At 43.3% G+C, this 18,187-nt stretch overlaps 1 protein-coding gene across 9 annotated transcripts in view; it reads left to right on the top strand.

Annotated features, from left to right (window-relative positions):
• Nucleotides 1-477: 477 nt before the first annotated feature.
• The window catches only part of LOC110969991 (NACHT, LRR and PYD domains-containing protein 12-like), a 59,900-nt gene continuing 42,190 nt past the window's right edge, over nucleotides 478-18,187 (top strand). For 3 of the 9 annotated variants that reach the window (XM_051945562.1, XM_051945558.1, XM_051945569.1), the window contains exons 1-7: nucleotides 478-4,181; nucleotides 5,227-6,997; nucleotides 7,656-7,832; nucleotides 8,550-8,723; nucleotides 11,934-12,110; nucleotides 14,213-14,395; nucleotides 15,667-15,843. In XM_051945562.1, the coding sequence (XP_051801522.1) occupies nucleotides 3,902-4,181; nucleotides 5,227-6,997; nucleotides 7,656-7,832; nucleotides 8,550-8,723; nucleotides 11,934-12,110; nucleotides 14,213-14,395; nucleotides 15,667-15,843 (2,939 nt within the window). In that variant the 5' untranslated portion in view covers nucleotides 478-3,901. The remainder of the gene's footprint in view (nucleotides 4,182-5,226; nucleotides 6,998-7,655; nucleotides 7,833-8,549; nucleotides 8,724-11,933; nucleotides 12,111-14,212; nucleotides 14,396-15,666; nucleotides 15,844-18,187) is intronic. The other 6 variants (XM_051945557.1, XM_051945560.1, XM_051945561.1 and 3 more) reach the window with 6 other exon arrangements.

Below are 18,187 nucleotides of genomic sequence, written 5' to 3'. Positions count from 1 at the left end.
CTCAGGGTGGAAGATCAGAACAGCTTCAGCTCTGCTCCATCATGGACTGAAGCTCAGACGTAGACGCTGTGGTCAGTCTGTGAGCTTCCACTGATCCTCACGGCCTTCACTGTTCATGCATGATGTCAGGTTGGACACTGTGGACGTTGGAAGTCCTCTGTTTTGTTTCTCCATCGTGTTCTAGACTTGTTGGACTTCACTCTGGTTGCTTCGTAGCAGGCTTTATCCATTTTTGTACATATCTGTGCCAACAGCTTGGGCAGACAGTGGCTTTTTTATTTGTAAAGACATAAACTTGCTTGCATATATAAATAAAATGAAATAATACACTTGTGTACTTGTTAATAAGGGAACATCTGGAGTTTGTGTCTTCATTTCATGTTGACTTTCTGGGTTTCAAGTGTTTGCAGGCACATTTTCTATAAATCTGTTGATCGGTTAGAAAAATAACAACAAAGTAGTGAAAGAAAAACACATCAGAGCTAAAACAGTTTCAGTCGTGCTGACTGTCCGTTTTAGGACATTTTTTGGACCAGTGACGGTCAGGTTCTGTCTGAAGTGTGTGCAGTGAACAGTTCCACTCTTTTAGCATAAGGCATTAGCATTAGCATTAGCATCGGTGGTCGTAGGTAATCCTAAAAACGAGACTAAAGTAAAGAAAACACAGCAAAGGAAGATCAGGTCAAAGATTTCACAAACTGTATTTCATTAGAAACATCAGGATGTAAACAGCATCTCTGAAAACATCTCAGCTCCGCTCTAAATGTCTTCTTCAGCTCTTTATCAGCCGTCTGCTCAGCTCACTCTGTCAAACTATCACCTGGAACAGAAACAGGAAGTGAACGTTGAAGTGATCCATAAACTCAGACACAGCTAACAGTGGTGCTCTGAAGATCCAGCATCACCTGGAGAAACCCTCAACTAGAAAAGATCTGCTGGTTAAAAGCGCCATCTCGTGGGAACATTTATTCATTACATCTCCCCTAAAAAAACAAGATTCAGTGATTCCCGAAGAGAATAAAACAGAGGATGGATTCAGCGAACGGTTGAGAACAGACTGTAGTGATGCACATTCTGTGGAGACAGATGTTTCCTATGAATGTGAAGACTTTCAGACAAATGACAGGAGTGATGTTAGAAATGAATCTAAAGATGGTGTTATCAGGACAAAACAGCAGGCACTGATGAGGAACAGTAATGATCATCTTTATTGTTTTTGTCCAGCAGATATGAGGAGAGTTTGTTAAAGACATGAAGTTCTCACAGCTCTGCTCCCTCTGCTGATGGAGTGAGAGGAAGAAGAGCAGAAAAGAGCTGAACATTACAGAGCAAACAGTGAGCTGAGCTTTGGACTGAGGCAGGGCTGCAGAGGAGATGAAGCAGAGAAACTAGATGTGTAGAACCAGAAGCTAAAGGAGGAAACAAAGCTGACAAGCAGCGGCTTTAGGGGCGGAGCCTCACTGAGAGGAGATTCTACGTCACTGTTGAAAGTGAAAGTAACGTCAGTCAGAGCGACGACAGAGCTGCAGTTCAGAAGAATCTCTGTGTTTGTGTCTGAACTCAGTTCAGCTGCTGCTCCTCAACCAGTGACTCAGACTGAGGTGAGTCCAGCTGACAGGACGTCTGATAGTTTGTTAGTGGATTCAATCCAAAGAGGCAGAAAGCAGCAAACACCACGTTTCCTCCTTTCTAACTGCCACACCACAACAATCTGACTGAGTGTGCTTTCTGATTTTCTTTGACTTTTGAACCAAAATAAATCACCTGCTGTGTTTGTTTCTGGTTTCCACGTGAGAAACCATCAAAGTGAACTCCTAAACTTTGTAGTTGTGTTTTTTCTTGTTTCTTTTTCCACTTGGTGTGGACAGTAGAGCTGTGGACAGACAGCAGAAATGAAATGGAAAAAAGTCCAAATAAAAGCTGCCAGAATAGAATGATGCTTGTAGAAAAGTGTGACTTTCTCCTAACTCAGGATCTACAGCAGGACTCTGTTCAGAAAGCAGGTTTCTGGTGAAAACTGAGTTTGTGTCTCTGAGATGAAGGAAACTCTGAGTTTTCTGATCCACTAATACTTTGGCTGCTTCTCAGTACCAGATATGCAGGTCAGGACTAGACAAATAAAGATTAATGAGAACTCATCAGCACCATTTGTCATCTAAGAAGTCATTTATGACACTTGTGGATGTGTGACGACATGATCCTGTCCCCTAAAATGTCTGCCAACTTTACAAGCCTTTCAGAAAGAAGACGTCATGATTCCACCTGCAGCACTGACAACCTCGTTAACTCTGTGGTCGTAAACGTGTTGCACAATCAAAGCCAGTGGTGAACGCACTCTTTCCTGACCTGTAACGGCTGCTTCATGATATGGCTCTGTCTGCCCGTTATCATCTGGCTCATTCCAGATTTTAGAACAATTTAGGATCCAGTTTGTCGTGTTTTTTTTCGAATCTTAATCTATGCTACAGGGTACTATGTACAATTTCTTGCTCAGGAGCAAAATATGGAAAAATGTATGACAGTGTATGATCAGTACCCTTTTGTATCATTAGTGGATTGTTATGCACAAAGCCCCAAGTATTTTCCAACATAATTACCACACCAGTGGATACACATGCATGTTCATCTTATTGTACATAGTACCCTATAGTGTAGATTAAGATTCGCCAGTAGCCAGTAATGGCCAAGTTTGGGGGTAAAATTGAGCATGATGCAGTGATGGCTAGAAGTTGGGACTTTGCATGGCTACAGTAAGAGGATAGATGAGTTACTGTGCAAATTTGCAGATCTCTGCCACCTGTGCTTCATTGACTTCAGGCACTTTTCATGGGGGGCAATGTTCAGCAGTCCATATCTCTCTAAACAATTTTCCGAGAGGGCTCCCCCTGTATAAGTTATAAGCCAGTCTGGTCTAGAGCAATACGAAATGGTGCTAAGACATTAATCTGTAAGATTTCTAGTATTTTTAACACCCTTAACCCTACTTGCAAGTGGTTTTTACAAATAATTTACACATTCTGGGCAAGCCCCCCCGCTCTGTAGAGACTTCTCCTGAGTGTGTGTGTTGTAGGACATCACCAACATGTAGAGAACTTGGAGAAAAAATTTCAAGTCTCTGTGATACCCAGAAGCAGAGATATAAGCATTTCAAAACCTAAAAATTCCAGGCGAAAATTGGGGGGGGGGGGGGGGGGGGGAGGGCATTTTGGCCTGAATTATTAAATTTGAAAATGCCATAACTCAAAAACTACTGGGAGTAGATGCCTGTAATTTTGCACACAAAGCTTTTTATCATGGTCTTCCACCACCAGCATCCACAGTAAAATTGAAGATGGAGCTGCAACCACCTTCCTGAATGTTTGGTGTTTTGGATGGAATAAGCCACAGTTAAGATGTTGACCAGATGAAGGTGTTTGGAGGGTCATTAGACTGAATGGTTCTACCTCTGTAGGCCTCCACTCAGGTTACTTTGGTCTACACATCGTCTCTCTCTCTCCTCTAGGATCCACACCTCTTGTCTGTAGTTTGTTTCCTCGTTTGTTTCTGGCTGGTAACTCACACATGCCTCACTCATCACCGCCAACACTACTGACGCTTAGATTCCTCACCTCAAGCTCATCACTGGCTGTCCTGATATTCCTTTGAAACGAAACACAGATGTGGCATCTTAGACTTGTTTCTCCTCTTTGTCACTGGCTGTGAGCTAGCTTTTGACAAGTGCTATTGGGATCCCCAGATATCTCATGAATCAAAAAATGAAGCAGTTTCACTTGTTAATGAAAATATACAACAGCTGCTTCAGTCATGCAGACTGGTGGTGAATCAGAAGGTAAACTGTGCAGCTGTTTTCACAGAAATGATTGATTTTTTTCATATCTGTTGGATCTTTACAGGGTGAAAGATGACGACGCCTAAAGAAGTCCTTTTGGGAACTTTGAACGAGTTGGTAGAAGAGGAGTTTGATAAATTCAAATGGTTCTTGAACCAGGAAGAAATCCTAAAAGACTTCAAATCAATCCCAAAATCACGACTGGAAAAGGCAAAGAGGTTCAGCACTGTGGATGAAATGGTCCAGACCTATGGTACTACAGATGCCCTTAAAGTCACTGAGAAGGTTTTATTGGAGATGAAGAAAATTGATCTGGTGAGGAAAATCTCAGGAACCATCAAAGAACATACAGGTAAGTCAGATGAAGGTTAAAAGTTAGATGTTCCAGAGATACCAAGGAGAATACACAGATGTTAGAATGATGAATAAACATGATGCATCTGAAAAAAGCAACAATAGGACCAAAGAAATCCACCATAGCAGCACAAACCATTCATACAAAGTTTCCTTGTAAAACTGTGACCAATAAATCTTCCAATATTTTCTGACTTAATTCTTCACGTCTCCACAACAGGAGACACATTACTGACCACGAACCAGTAGAAAACTAAACCACACTGAAACCGATCCCAAAATTTGACATAAACATGAAACATTCAATAACAATCTGTACATGAATTAAAGTTTAAAGTCAAAATGAGTTCAGGAACTGCAGAAAACAGCCCCAAGATTTATCCCAAAGCAAACACACTGCAGCTGGTGTCTCCAGTCTCTTAGTTTAAGGCTTTAAGGCAAACTAATGTGGACATTTTCCAAGAACAATATCGCCACACTTCACAAACAACACTTAAAAAATGACACAACCATGATTTTGCACATCTGTACGCATGACAGTACAACAAGGATTGACGTGTGAGTGGACTGGTTGGTGTGAGTTAGAGACAGACATGGTGGGAGACAGAGGAGTGGAATCAGTGATGCGTAGTACATTACACTTTCTATACCTCTAAATGTACACACACACACACATTTCTCAATACGCATATACACAAAATTAGCTTCACAGCAGTTAATGGAAAGAAGGCTAATTTAGCGTAGCCGCTAACCTGCTCCAGAGGAGGCTTTAAGAAACGTCTTCCTTTCACCAGTTTCACCACTCCTATTTTAGTATCCGTCAAACCCCAGTAAAACTGTTCCTCTGCTTGGACTCAGTCTGTGTTTGCTTCATCCTCCCTGATTTCATGACACAAAGGATGACTTTAGCATAAAACCTCCCACCCAGTGAGGACCTGACAGTCCAGTCAGATGAATCTAGAACACACCTCCCAGAACATGTTCTCATTCAAACATTTTTAACAGTTTCTTCTCATTTGTGTAATTTCCTATTTTTGATTCAGAGATTGTTTCCAGGTGTCAAGACAAACTGAAGTTTAACCTAAAGAAGAAATTCCAGAGAGTGTTTGAGGGCATCACTAAAGCAGGACAGCCGACCCTCCTGAATGAGATCTACACAGAGCTGTACATCACAGAGGGAGGGACTGCAGAGATCAATGATGAAGCAGCATCCAGGAAAGCAGACGGAGCAGAAAGAAGCATCAGAGCAGAAGACATCTTTAGAGGCTCACCTGGAAGAGATGGACCAATCAGAACAGTGATGACACAGGGAGTGGCTGGCATCGGGAAAACAGTGTTAACACAGAAGTTCACTCTGGACTGGGCTGAAGACAAAAGCAACCAGGACATCCACTTCATGTTTCCATTGACTTTCAGAGAGCTGAATGTGGTGAAAGAGAGAAAGTTCAGCTTGATGGAACTTGTTCATGACTTCTTCAGTGAAACCAAAGCAGCAGGAATCTGCAGCTTTGAAGACTTCCAGGTTGTGTTGATCTTTGACGGTCTGGATGAGTGTCGTCTTCCTCTGGACTTCCACAACAATGAGGTCCTGACTGATGTTAGTGAGTCCACCTCAGTGGATGTGCTGCTGACAAACCTGATCAGGGGGAATCTGCTTCCCTCTGCTCGCCTCTGGATAACCACACGACCTGCAGCAGCCAATCAGATCCCTCCTGACTGTGTGGACATGGTGACGGAGGTCAGAGGGTTCACCGACCCACAGAAGGAGGAGTACTTCAGGAAGAGATCCAGAGATGAGGAGCAGGCCAGCAGCATCATCTCCCACATGAAGACATCACGAAGCCTCCACATCATGTGCCACATCCCAGTGTTCTGCTGGATCACTGCTACAGTTCTGGAGGAGCTGCTGAGAAGCAGAGAGGGAGGAGATCTACCCAGAACCCTGACTGAGATGTTCATCCACCACCTGGTGGTTCAGACCAAAGTCAAGAAGGTCAAGTATGATGGAGGAGCTGAGACAGATCCACACTGGAGTCCAGACAGCAGGAGGATGGTTGAGTCTCTGGGAAAACTGGCTTTTGAGCAGCTGCAGAAAGGAAACCTGATCTTCTATGAGTCTGACCTGACAGAGTGTGGCATCGATGTGGAAGCAGCCTCAGTGTACTCAGGAGTGTTCACGCAGATCTTTAAAGAGGAGAGAGGGCTGTACCAGGACAAGGTGTTCTGCTTCGTCCATCTGAGCATTCAGGAGTTTCTGGCTGCAGTCTACATGTTCCACTGTTACACCAACAGGAAGGAGGAGGTTCTGGAGGACTTCCTGGGAAAAGACTGGAAAGACGAGAACAGAGACACTCTGGATGTGTTCCTGAAGAGAATCATGGAGAAATCCCTCAGAAGTAGAAATGGTCATCTGGACCTGTTTGTTCGCTTCCTTCATGGCCTCTGTCTGGAGTCCAACCAGAGACTCTTAGGAGGTCTGCTGGGTTGGACAGAGAAGCGTCCAGAAATGATCCAGAGAGTCATCAACAACCTGAAGAAGATGAAGAGTGATAAAATATCTCCAGACAGAAGCATCAACATCTTCCACTGTCTGATGGAGATGAAGGATCTCTCAGTTCATCAGGAGATCCAAGAGTTCCTGCAGTCAGAGAACAGATCAAAGAAGGAACTCTCTTTGATCCACTGCTCAGCTCTGGCCTACATGCTGCAGATGTCAGAGGAGGTTCTGGATGAGTTGGAGCTGGGCATGTACAACATATCAGAGGGGGGACGACTGAGGCTGATTCCAGCTGTGAGGAACTGCAGAAAGTTTGGGTGAGTCCAGATGTGATGAACATGATCAGTCAGTGTAGATCAGTAGTTCAGTTCTTCACGTTCTCACTAGAACATCTCAAAATTCCAAAATGTACTCTGGAGCGTTTCTGGAGATGTTCAAGACATTCTTCCCAAACTAAAGCAAGGGATAGGCTGGTAAATGGCTAGTCCTTTTGTTCTAATGGGACACAGTCTGCGAAAACTTGCAACTTGCAAAAAATACATTAAGCTGCCACTTTGAGAGGTCTATTAAACCAAATTGATATATGCATGGGTAGCACAATAAAATGGTATAGGTGGCAATTTGCCCCCCTTAGTGGTACCGACCAACCTATCTGGCTCATGGACTATAATTCCTTTATCAGTTTAGTCATAAAGCGTTCCTCTTATTACCACCCTGTGATAATTTGACCTTTGTGAACCTGATGAACATCCTTTCCATGACCTCAGGATGTGTCTTTCAACATGGTTGTTTAGAAATGAGAAGTTCCTCACTGCATCAGCTAGAGTTAAACAAGTTGTTTCATCACTGCAGTAATTATCCAATGAAGGATCTGACCTGTTTGCTGAGTTAAATCCAGGTGGAGACTTTTTTGGACTGGCAGTGAATAAAGTATCTTCTTTCATAACATGTCATGTTTTGTTTGTCTCATTACAGATTTTCTGGCTGTCAACTCTCAGAGAGTCACTATGAAGTCGTGGCCTCAGCTCTGAAGTCCAACCCCTCCCATCTGGTAGATCTGGACCTGGGTAGAAAGATCAACATGAAGGATTCAGGAATGAAGCATCTTTGTGATGGACTGCAGAGTCCAAACTGTAAACTGGAGACTCTCAGGTCAGTTCACTGTTGATGGTTTATCAATATATTCAGTTTAAATCCTTCATTGAAGTTTTTGTTGGTAAATTTAGAGTATTTTCCTGAAAACAGTGTGAAGATGTTTGAGATTGTTGAAGTGTGAATAAATGCCCTGATCAGCTGACTGCAGAGTTCCCAGATGGAGGACAGAATCCACAGTCCTGCTGTGTGTCTGAATGTAAAGCTGATGTGAAAGTGATGTGAGGCTTCAGCAGTGTGACTTCCACACATCCAGTCAGTATGTTTGTGTTTCCACAGTGTTTGTGCTGAGCTGCAGTGGAGCCTCAGGAAGTCAAAGAGGAGTTTAGTTGTCAACAGTGTGGAAGTTGATTAGTGTGAGTCAGAAGCTGAAGCTTGATGTCAGTGTGAGCTGAGCTGATGAAGTGATTCCTTCCAGTGGAGTTGTGTTAGGAAGAGAGCAGTGGACAGTCAGTGTGGACAGCAGGAATCAGAATCCCTCTGTAATGTACAGATGACATGTGACTGTTGTTGAAGACACACTGGAAGATGTGAAGGAGACAAAGCTAGCAAGCTGATTTCCACAGAAAAAGAAGAAGGTGATGGAATAAATGAAAGAATGAAGAGATTTGATGTTGATCCTTTGATGAGAGAGTGGACTGAGGTCAGCAGATGTTACTGATGTCACATCTGATGCATCATCAAAGATTTTATACACATCTTTTATTCTTTATTCAGATTGTATCACTGCATGTTGTCAGAGATCAGCTGCTATTCTCTGGTCTCAGCTCTGAAGTCCAACCCCTCCCATCTGGAACATCTGGACCTGAGCTGGAACCCGGTGAAGGATCCAGGAGTGAAACATCTGAGTGGTTTTGTGGAGAGTCCAGACTGCATCCTGAAGACTCTGAGGTCAGACATCATGTTTTGTTTGTGTGCTGAGATGAATGTAATGTAAAGTTGTGGTGACTCTAAACTGCAGCCATCAGGCTGATCTTCTACTGATCCACACTGAGGATCTTCATGGTAATGTCTATATTTTTGAAAAGTGAGGTAGCAAAGACACAAGTCTGTAATTTGATCAAATGTGTTTGTCACCATTTTTATAGATTGGGACCACCTTAACCATTAAATGGTTTGAGGACACAGTCCATTACTTCCTGTATAAGTTTTTGATTGATTGATCATTTATTTCAAACCAGCTTCTGACATCACCAAAATCAGACTATTTACATAAGTGATTTGAAAAGGGGATGGATGAAGCAAAGCTTATAAATTCCAACCCCCCACTCACCACCAGACCCCCATACAGGACCACACTCTCCCGCCACACACAACATATAGACGAGACAAAAGACAGACCCATTACACTTCAAACCCACACCACTCCCCCCTTTGAACACTAAACATCACAATTAGGTAGATACACAATACATCCACACAGATCCTTGAGCATCTACTTATGCTAATACATACCAACAACATACAATATTATACAAACACATTTTGGAAAAGAAAAAAAAAAGAGAGAACAGAAAAAGGAATAAATATATTCTAGTTACCAAAGCATTTTCTGGCTGTGGTAATCATGGATCACCCAAACCCAGGCCTAATTGTGAGTGTGCCTCTTATGAATGTAATGTAATATGTGTATGTCAAGTGTAGGTGTATCGGCCATAGCCATGCATTCTTAAGTACCTGTGCCTAGCAATGGAGGCATCAGTCTTCCATCCCCTCCTGGTAATTACTCAACACTTGTCTTTTAAATAGTTTTTTGAACTGGACAATATTTTTGCACATTTTTATTTCTTCTGGAAGACTGTTCCATAACAACACCCCTTTCACTGAAATGCACAAGGATTTTAGGGTTGTCCTTACTTTCGGCTGATATAATTGATCCGTTCCCCTCAGTTTATATTTATGATGAGCATCTCTATCTTGAAATAGAGCCTGGATATTACCAGGAAGGGATTTTTGTGATGCCTTGAACATAATCTGTGCAATTTTCAAATTTACCAAGTCATATAATTTAAGATTAGATGAGTTGAGAAAGAGTGGATTGGTGTGATGATCGTATCTGACATTATGAACAACCCTAATAGCTCGTTTTTGCAGAGTGACTAAAGGTAATAAATTTGTTTTATAGCAATTCCCCCAAACTTCTAAACCATAATTCAAATAGGCCATTATAAAAGAATGATACAGGATGGATAATGCATTTGGATTTAGTACTAAGCTACATCTTTTCATCACACCAATACACTTAGCAACCTTCATACGTACATAACTTATGTGAGGCTTCCAACATAATTTTTCATCAATGACTACGCCAAAAAACGCATTTTGTTGTACTCTTTCAATAATAGTATTATCAACGGTTATTTGAATTGGTAAATCGTTTTTACGAGTTCCAAATGTTGTAAGTTTTGTCTTTTTTAGGTTTAGTGACAATTTGTTCATATTAAACCATTTTTTCCGGTTATGCAGCTCTATAGTTATTTCATTCAAAAGTTTTCCCAAATCTATCCCTGAAAATAACAAATTTGTGTCATCAGCAAAAAGTATAAATTTTATGATTTTAGAGATTTTACAGATGTCATTAATATAAAGCAAAAACAAAGAAGGCCCTAAAATTGATCCTTGCGGAACACCGCACATAATATTTCTACAAGTAGATTTATGATGATCAACCTGAACAAACTGCTTTCTATTCAACAGATAACTCTGTAACCAATATTGTGGCGTTCCTCTGATACCATAGCTATGCAGTTTCTTCAGTAGAATTCCATGATCGATAGTAAGTGACACATCAATAGCATTATCATGTGTAGATTTTTATCTCTTAAACTTCCAGACCACATCTAATACATCACTCTCACAAACTCCACCAAGGCACATTGAATTGTTGCTGTTGAACATAATTATGGTCTACATGGCTGATTCCACTTCTAAATTTGGACCTACATTAACGACACCGACCTTAACACTTTAAAATACTATTTAAAATACTATTTACCACTATTTACGTGTGTGTGTGTGTGTGTGTGTGTGTGTGTGTGTGTGTGTGAGTGAGAGAGAGAGAGACGTGTTTTCTACAGTTGTTTGTTATACTATGTTGTTCTTGTTTTTTGTTTTTTTTTGGAAAGTGCCAACAAAGTTTCGTTGCAGAAATGCAATGACAATAAATATCCTTGAATCCTTGAATTTTTGTCTGTCTCATCACATCATTTCTAAAAACTAAATCGGACATTACAATCAAACAGTTACTCAGTACTTGAGTAGTCTTTTCACCAAATACTTATTTACTCTTACTTGAGTAATTTTTTGGATGACTACTTTTTACTTTTACTTCAGTGATATTATTTTCAAGTAATGTTACTCTTACTTGAGTACAATTCTTGGCTACTCTACCCACCTCTGATAACATGATTGATTGGTCTCGTCTCCATAAACTTCCTGCCAATCCTGATTTCTAAGGTCTGCCTTGAGTGCCATGATTGCCTCTGGTGGTTTTATTCTAACTGAATGACTAGTCTGTGTATTTTTTCCTCCTTTGAACTTTTTCTTCATTTCTGACAGCAGAAACAAACAAATGATCACTGACATCAGTCAGTAATAATCCACTAATTTCACATCAGTTCCATTTGTAAAAATAGTATCAATCAATGCTGCAGCATCTTTGGTTGTTCTGGGTTATATGGGTGTCGTCACGGCAACCGTTGCAGACAAGAAGGTCAGGGTGTCACAGGGGACTGGAGGGACTGTTTGTGGTTTTTATGCTTCCTGTTTATGTTCCTAACACAAGCTCCAAAATTGACAAAAAAAATAAATAAATCAGTGATTGTAGTAGGACTGGCCAGATGGTATCCAAATATTTTTTTTGGGATCCGAATTTTCGGATTGCATCCCCCGTTGGACGTTACGAAGCGGACCGAATATTTGGGTATTCGTCAGCCAAATATCAGGAGCCCAGAAACTGCTATTCGGGCCAGTCCGAGATTGTAGTGAATGAGCTATCACAATAAAAGCACTTCTCTACTCTTTATCTGTTACAACATAAGATGACGTCATGAAGGTTCCATGTTTTGTCTCCTCAACTCACATCTTTTATCTTTTATTCAGACTGGAGAACTGCAGTTTGTCAGAGATCAGCTGTGATTCTCTGGGCTCAGCTCTGAAGTCCAACCCCTCACATCTGGAACATCTGGACCTGAGCTGGAACGAAGACCTGAAGGATTCAGGAGTGAAACATCTGAGTGGTTTTGTGGAGAGTCCAGATTGCATCCTGAAGACTCTGAGGTCAGACTTCATGTTTTCAGTGATTCAAAGTTCTCATCTTTGGGTGAATGTTTCTTTTTTCTCATCAGTTTTAATGACTGCTGTCAATCATTCACAGAGTTTTTCTTTTTAAATGTAGCAGGGAGTCATAAAGTCTAGACTCAGTCCAGAGTCAAAGCTACAGTTTCCTTAAAGTTCTCTGTGCTGAGCTGATAGAAGTCAGTGAGTAGAAGAACTCTCCTCACCTGTCAGCACCTGTTGTGTGTCACATCACTGCAACACTTTAACTGGAAGCTCACCAGTGGCACAAACTCTCTCCTTCATCCTTTCCAGCATTTGGAGCTGTGAGATGACTGAAGTAAAGACAGTGGCTTTATCTGCTGCTCAACCTTTAGATGCTTTTCACCTTTCTGTCCTGGAAGCAAATGTATTTGTCCTCTGAGGTCCAGCAGCTTCTCCTCTGGTAGAATAAATGAACAGATCTCATTGATGAAGCTGCACGTATGAAAAGAAGATTTGAAGGAGATTTAACATTGACTTGATGCATAGAAATCCAGATACAATACAATACAATACAATAACTTTATTTATCCCCAAAGGGAAATTCAATTGTCTGGGTTCTCATCTATTTACTTTAAAAGTAAACAGTCTAATTGCTGATAGTAGGAAAGATTTCCTGCAGCGCAGGGATAGGAGCCGTCTACTGGTGTTACGTTGTTCATTGAGGCAGATGTGAAGTGGATGATCCATGTTGGTCAGAATGGCCTCCATCTTGCTCAGTGCCCGTCTCTCCACCTCATCCTCCAATGTGTTCATTGTGACTCCAACCACAGAGCAGCTTTTTTAATCAGTTTGTTCAGACGCCTTGCATCCTTCTGTTTTATACTGCCTCCCCAGCAGATTGCAGCATAAAACAGGACACTTGCTACCACAGACTGATAAAACATCTGCAGCATCTTACTGCACATGTCTAAAGATTGAAGTCTTCTGAGGCAATAAAGTCGGCTCTGGCCCTTTTTGTAGATGAAGTCTACGTTTGTAGACCAGTCCAACTTATTATCAAGGTGGACACCTAAATATTTATATGATGTCACCATCTCGATGTCCACGCCACAAGTGTTCACTGGCTGAAGAGGGGGTTTGGATCTGTGGAAATCTATGATCATTTCCTTTGTCTTTGAGGTGTTGAGTAGCAGCAGTTTTTGTGACTCCAGTCACTGAAGGCACTTCTCAGATCTCTGTATTCAGCTTCATGTCCATTTCTGATACATGCCACGATAGCAGTGTCATCAGAGTATTTCTGAATGAGGCAGGACTCAGTGCTGCATTTGAAGTCAGATGTATACAGAGTGAACAGGAATGGAGCCCCAGTACTACTCATTAATGTCCCAGAAACACAAACTGTGACCTTCCTGTTAAGGCTGGACCCGAATATCCCGAATATCCGAATATTGGTTCGCTACGGCAGTATCCGGATATTAATTTTGGTATCCGAATATTCGCCCGCCACCCCACCCCAGTCAGACGTTACCGGGCGGAACGAATATGCAGCGTTACTGTCTTCCCTCCGCCTTCGGCCCACATCGGCTCATATCGGCTCATTCCGTCCTGTGATCACATAAACATATACACATATGTCTATGTGATCACCCCCTCCTCCCCCCCAGACAAAAGGAGGAAAATTTGGAGCTCGTCTCTTCCCTTCGCCTTCGGCCCACTTTGGCTCATCCCGCCGTGTTCGGTTCATCTCGACTCATCCATTCATGTTTCTTACCACCACCTGAATGGCCGGGTTGCTGCCGACTCTGACATCACGCTTCACTTCGTTGCATAAACACAAGACAAGATGCTGAAGACCTCCACTGTTTGAGAATTCTTCAGTTTAACTGAACACAAAACGAAGGCAAAATTTGGAACCAGGAGACCAGACGAACAGATCCGAATATCCGTCCCCCTCCAGTCGGATGTTACGGGGCGGAACGAATATTCAGATATTCTCCTTTAATAGGGCCCGAATATCCGCAGACCAGAAACCACTATTTGGGCCAGCCCTAGATGAAACTCTGAATGATTTCAAGCAGGAACTTTTTCTCCTCAACTCACATCCTGTATTCTTTATTCAGATTGGCGAAATGCAGTTTGTCAGAGATCAGCTGTGATTCTCTGGTCTCAGCTCTGAAGTCCAACCCCTCCCATCTGGAACATCTGGAACATCTGGACCTGAGCTGCAACAACCTGCAGGATTCAGGAGTGAAACATCTGAGTGGTTTTGTGGAGAATCCAGACTGCATCCTGAAGACTCTGAGGTCAGACATCATGTTTTGTTTGTGCTCTGAGATGAATGTGATGTAAAGTTGTGGTGACTCTAAACTGCAGCCATCAGGCTGATGTTCTACTGATCCACACTGAGGATCTTCATGGGAACGTCTGTTTTCTTCTTCTCTGCTTTCATCCTTTGACTGTGGCAGAGAAATGTTGAGCTGCACATTTCAAAGCTGAATAAAAGCAGAAAAATCCTCCAGTGAATAACTGACAGTGAAACTCTGACACACGTGATCTTCAGCTCAGATCTGACCTCATGTTTTTCTACACTTCAGACTGACAGCAGCAGCTAACATTTGTTTTTATTCCTGAAGCAGCTGTCAGTTTTTTCAATAGTTTAGTTGATTGAAGATTAAAAGCAGTGAAAAGTGTTGATCCCACTTTGTCAGAGTTCAAGGTGACGTCTTCAAATGTCTGGTTTTGTTCCAGCAACAGTCCAAAAGCACAAATATTCAGTTTCGTGTGACAGAAAACAGAAACTCTTCCCAGTGGACAGACTGGAACCAGTTTGGTGTTTCTGCTGTTTTTTGTTCTGACTGAAACCATGACTAAAATGTTTTGGATCTTTTGTCCATGGACTCATCAAATAGTGGACGGATTGTTTGGGCTCTAATTAAAGCAGTGATGACAAACATGTTCTGCTGGAGTTTCTGCTGATTTTCTTCTTTTCTCTGCTTTGAGTCATTAGAAAGTGAAGATGTTTGTGTTTGAGAAAAGAGCTTGAAGACGTCACCTGGTCCTCTGAAAACTGTGATGGACACTTTCCACCATCAATGACAGATGGATGAAGAATGAAATGATGTGAATGTAGAGTCCTGATGGAAAGGTCTCCATGGTTCCAGAACATGAAGATATTTTACAGTCTGGAGCCTCATTTTGTCCACGTTTCCTTCTTGTGTGTTTTGACTGTGAGCAGAAAGTGAAATAAATGTGCGAGTGTTTTTCCTTGTGTTTGTTGTTCAGCATGAGTTTGTGTGGATGGAGCCACTGGTGGAGCTGCAGAGTTTCAGAGCTGAAGTCACTCCGTCTTTACTGAAGCAGCAGCATGTTGTCATTAATATTAATGAGAGCTCTTCTTCACTGCTTCTGTTGGACTGTTTGAAGCTGCATCCTGTTGGCTTCAGCTGCTTGGAGTTTCCATTTTCTAAACTTCGACCTTCTGAAGCTTCTTCAGCTCTGAACTCATGATGAAACTCTGAATGATTTCAAGCAAGAACTTTGTCTCCTCAACTAACATCTTTGATTCTTTATCCAGATTGAAGAAATGCAGGTTGTCAGAGATCAGCTGTGATTCTCTGGCCTCAGCTCTGAAGTCCAACCCCTCACATCTGGAACATCTGGACCTGAGCTGGAACAGAGACCTGAAGGATTCAGGAGTGAAACATCTGAGTGGTTTTGTGGAGAGTCCAGACTGCATCCTGAAGACTCTGAGGTCAGTTCACTGTCTGTCTGTTACTGTTGTAGATCTGATGTGTTTAATGAAAACTGAAGCTCATTTCTGTTCAACAGAACTTCCATCCATGAAGCTGTAAATCTGCTCTGGTTCATATTTTCTGTTTTTGTCCTAAATTCAGTTTGTTGTGACCAAAGTGGAGTGTTTGTATCAGAAAGTGTAGAAAATGTTGAGTTTTAGCTGTTAAAACTCGGCCGGCACCTGTGACGTCATCCACACTGTGATCGCAGGACTCCAAACCCAACACCCCAGCGCCCTCATACTGATCAGTGGGGACTTCAATCATGTCTCTCTCTTTCCTGTCCTGACGACCTTCACACAATACGTGGACTGTGCTACGAGAGGGAATAAAATCCTGGACCTCCTGTATGCTAACGTGAAGGAAGCATACATCTCTTCTTCTCTCCCTCCTCTGTGGGAGTCAGACCATAACCTGATTCACCTCGACACCACCTACAGGCCGCTGGTGGAACAGCAGGTGGCCACCACGAGGACAGTAAAGGTTTGGTCTAAGGATACAGAGGAGGCGCTGCAGGAGTGCTTCAATGTCACGGACTTGGACCTTTTTAAAGAAGACTGTGGTGAGGATTGAAGGCCTCTCCCACTGTATTACAGACTACATCCGCTTCTGTGAGGACAACATTGTCCAGACTAAAAAGATCCGCTGCTTCTCCAACAACAAGCCTTGGATCAATAAGGACATTAAAGGCCTCCTTAACAGGAAGAAGAGGGCTTTCTTGGCTAAGGACTGTGATGGACTGCGGGCTGTTCAGAAGGAGCTCAAGAAGAAAGTGAGGCAGACCAAGAACAGCTACAGGGAGAAGATGGAAGCCAGGATGGGGCAGGAGAACTCCAGAGAGCTGTGGAGTGGCATGAAACGGATGACAGGCTTCAACAGACCTGCACCAAAAACTGAGGGAGACCCAGAGTTTGCTTCTGAGCTGAACCTATTCTTTAATAGGTTCGACACAACCCCCACCTCTGTGAGCTCAGAGAGTGGATCTGGGTCTTCACACCCCACCCCAGCCCCCACTCACACCTCGACTGGAGACTCTGCCCCCTCTCCCACCATGGACACATCTCTGCCCCCCTCCCTCAACTGGCTAGTGTTCACCCCCACCCCTCCACCCATTCGCCTTGGACACTGACATCACCGAGCACCCCCCCCCCCCCTGCCTCACACTCACGTCCAGCCAGGTACAGAGGGAGCTCTCCAAACTCCGTACCAACAAAGCCAGTGGGCCGGACAACATCAGCTCCAGAGTCCTCAGAGCATGTGCCGGACAGCTTGCTGGAGTCTTTCAGCACCTCTTTAACCTCTCTCTGAGGTTGATGAAGGTGCCCAACCTGTGGAAGACTTCCTGCATCGTCCCGGTACCTAAGAAAGGACGTCCCAGTGCTCTCAATGACTACAGACCTGTGGCACTGACGTCACATGTCATGAAGACCTTTTGAGAGGCTGGTTCTTCAACACCTGAGGACTCTGCTCTCTGCTTTCTTGGACCCCCTGCAGTTTGCATACCAGCAGCACATTGGCGTGGAGGATGCTATCATCTTCCTCACCCACAGGGCCCTGACACATCTGGAGAGGCCTGGGGGCACTGTGAGAGTCATGTTCTTTGACTTCTCCAGTGCCTTCAACACCATCAGGCCCTGTCTCTTGGGGGAGAAGCTGCTGGAGATGCAACTGCACCCTGACACCACAACTTGGATCCTGGACTACCTCACAGGCTGGCCGGAATATGTCAGGGTGGACGGCTGCATCTCTGAGGTGGTTACAAGCAGCACAGGAGTACCCCAAGGAACCGTCCTGGCATCCTTCCTCTTCACCCTCTTCACCTCTGATTTCCGGTTCAACTCTGGTTCCTGTCACCTCCAGAAATTTTCCGATGACTCCTCCATTGTTGGATGCATTACTGATGATGACGAGGGGGAGTACAGAGGACTGATTGAGAGCTTCGTCACGTGGTGTGACAGCAACAACCTGAAGCTCAACATCAGCAAAACCAAAGAGGTGGTTGTGGACTACTGGAGGAGCAGGAGGTCCCCTGCCCCCATCATCATCCAGGGGGAGGAAGTGGATAGGGTGGACTCATATCGGCACCTTGGGGTCCACATCAACAATAAACCGGACTGGTCCCACAACACGGACACCCTCTTCAGGAAGGGACAGAGCAGGTTGTTCTTTCTGAGGAGACTCAGGTCGTTTGGCGTCTGCAGCAGGCTCCTGAAGACTTTCTATTAGTCTGTGGGGGCCAGTGCACTCTTCTTTGCCGTGGTGTGCTGGTGGGGTGGCATCAAGACTGGTGAGGTCAACAGGCTT

The sequence above is a fragment of the Acanthochromis polyacanthus genome, chromosome 3 (assembly GCF_021347895.1).
Source record: "Acanthochromis polyacanthus isolate Apoly-LR-REF ecotype Palm Island chromosome 3, KAUST_Apoly_ChrSc, whole genome shotgun sequence".
In the NCBI taxonomy this organism is placed as follows: Eukaryota; Metazoa; Chordata; class Actinopteri; family Pomacentridae; genus Acanthochromis; species Acanthochromis polyacanthus.
This window is presented reverse-complemented; position numbering and strand designations above follow the sequence as displayed.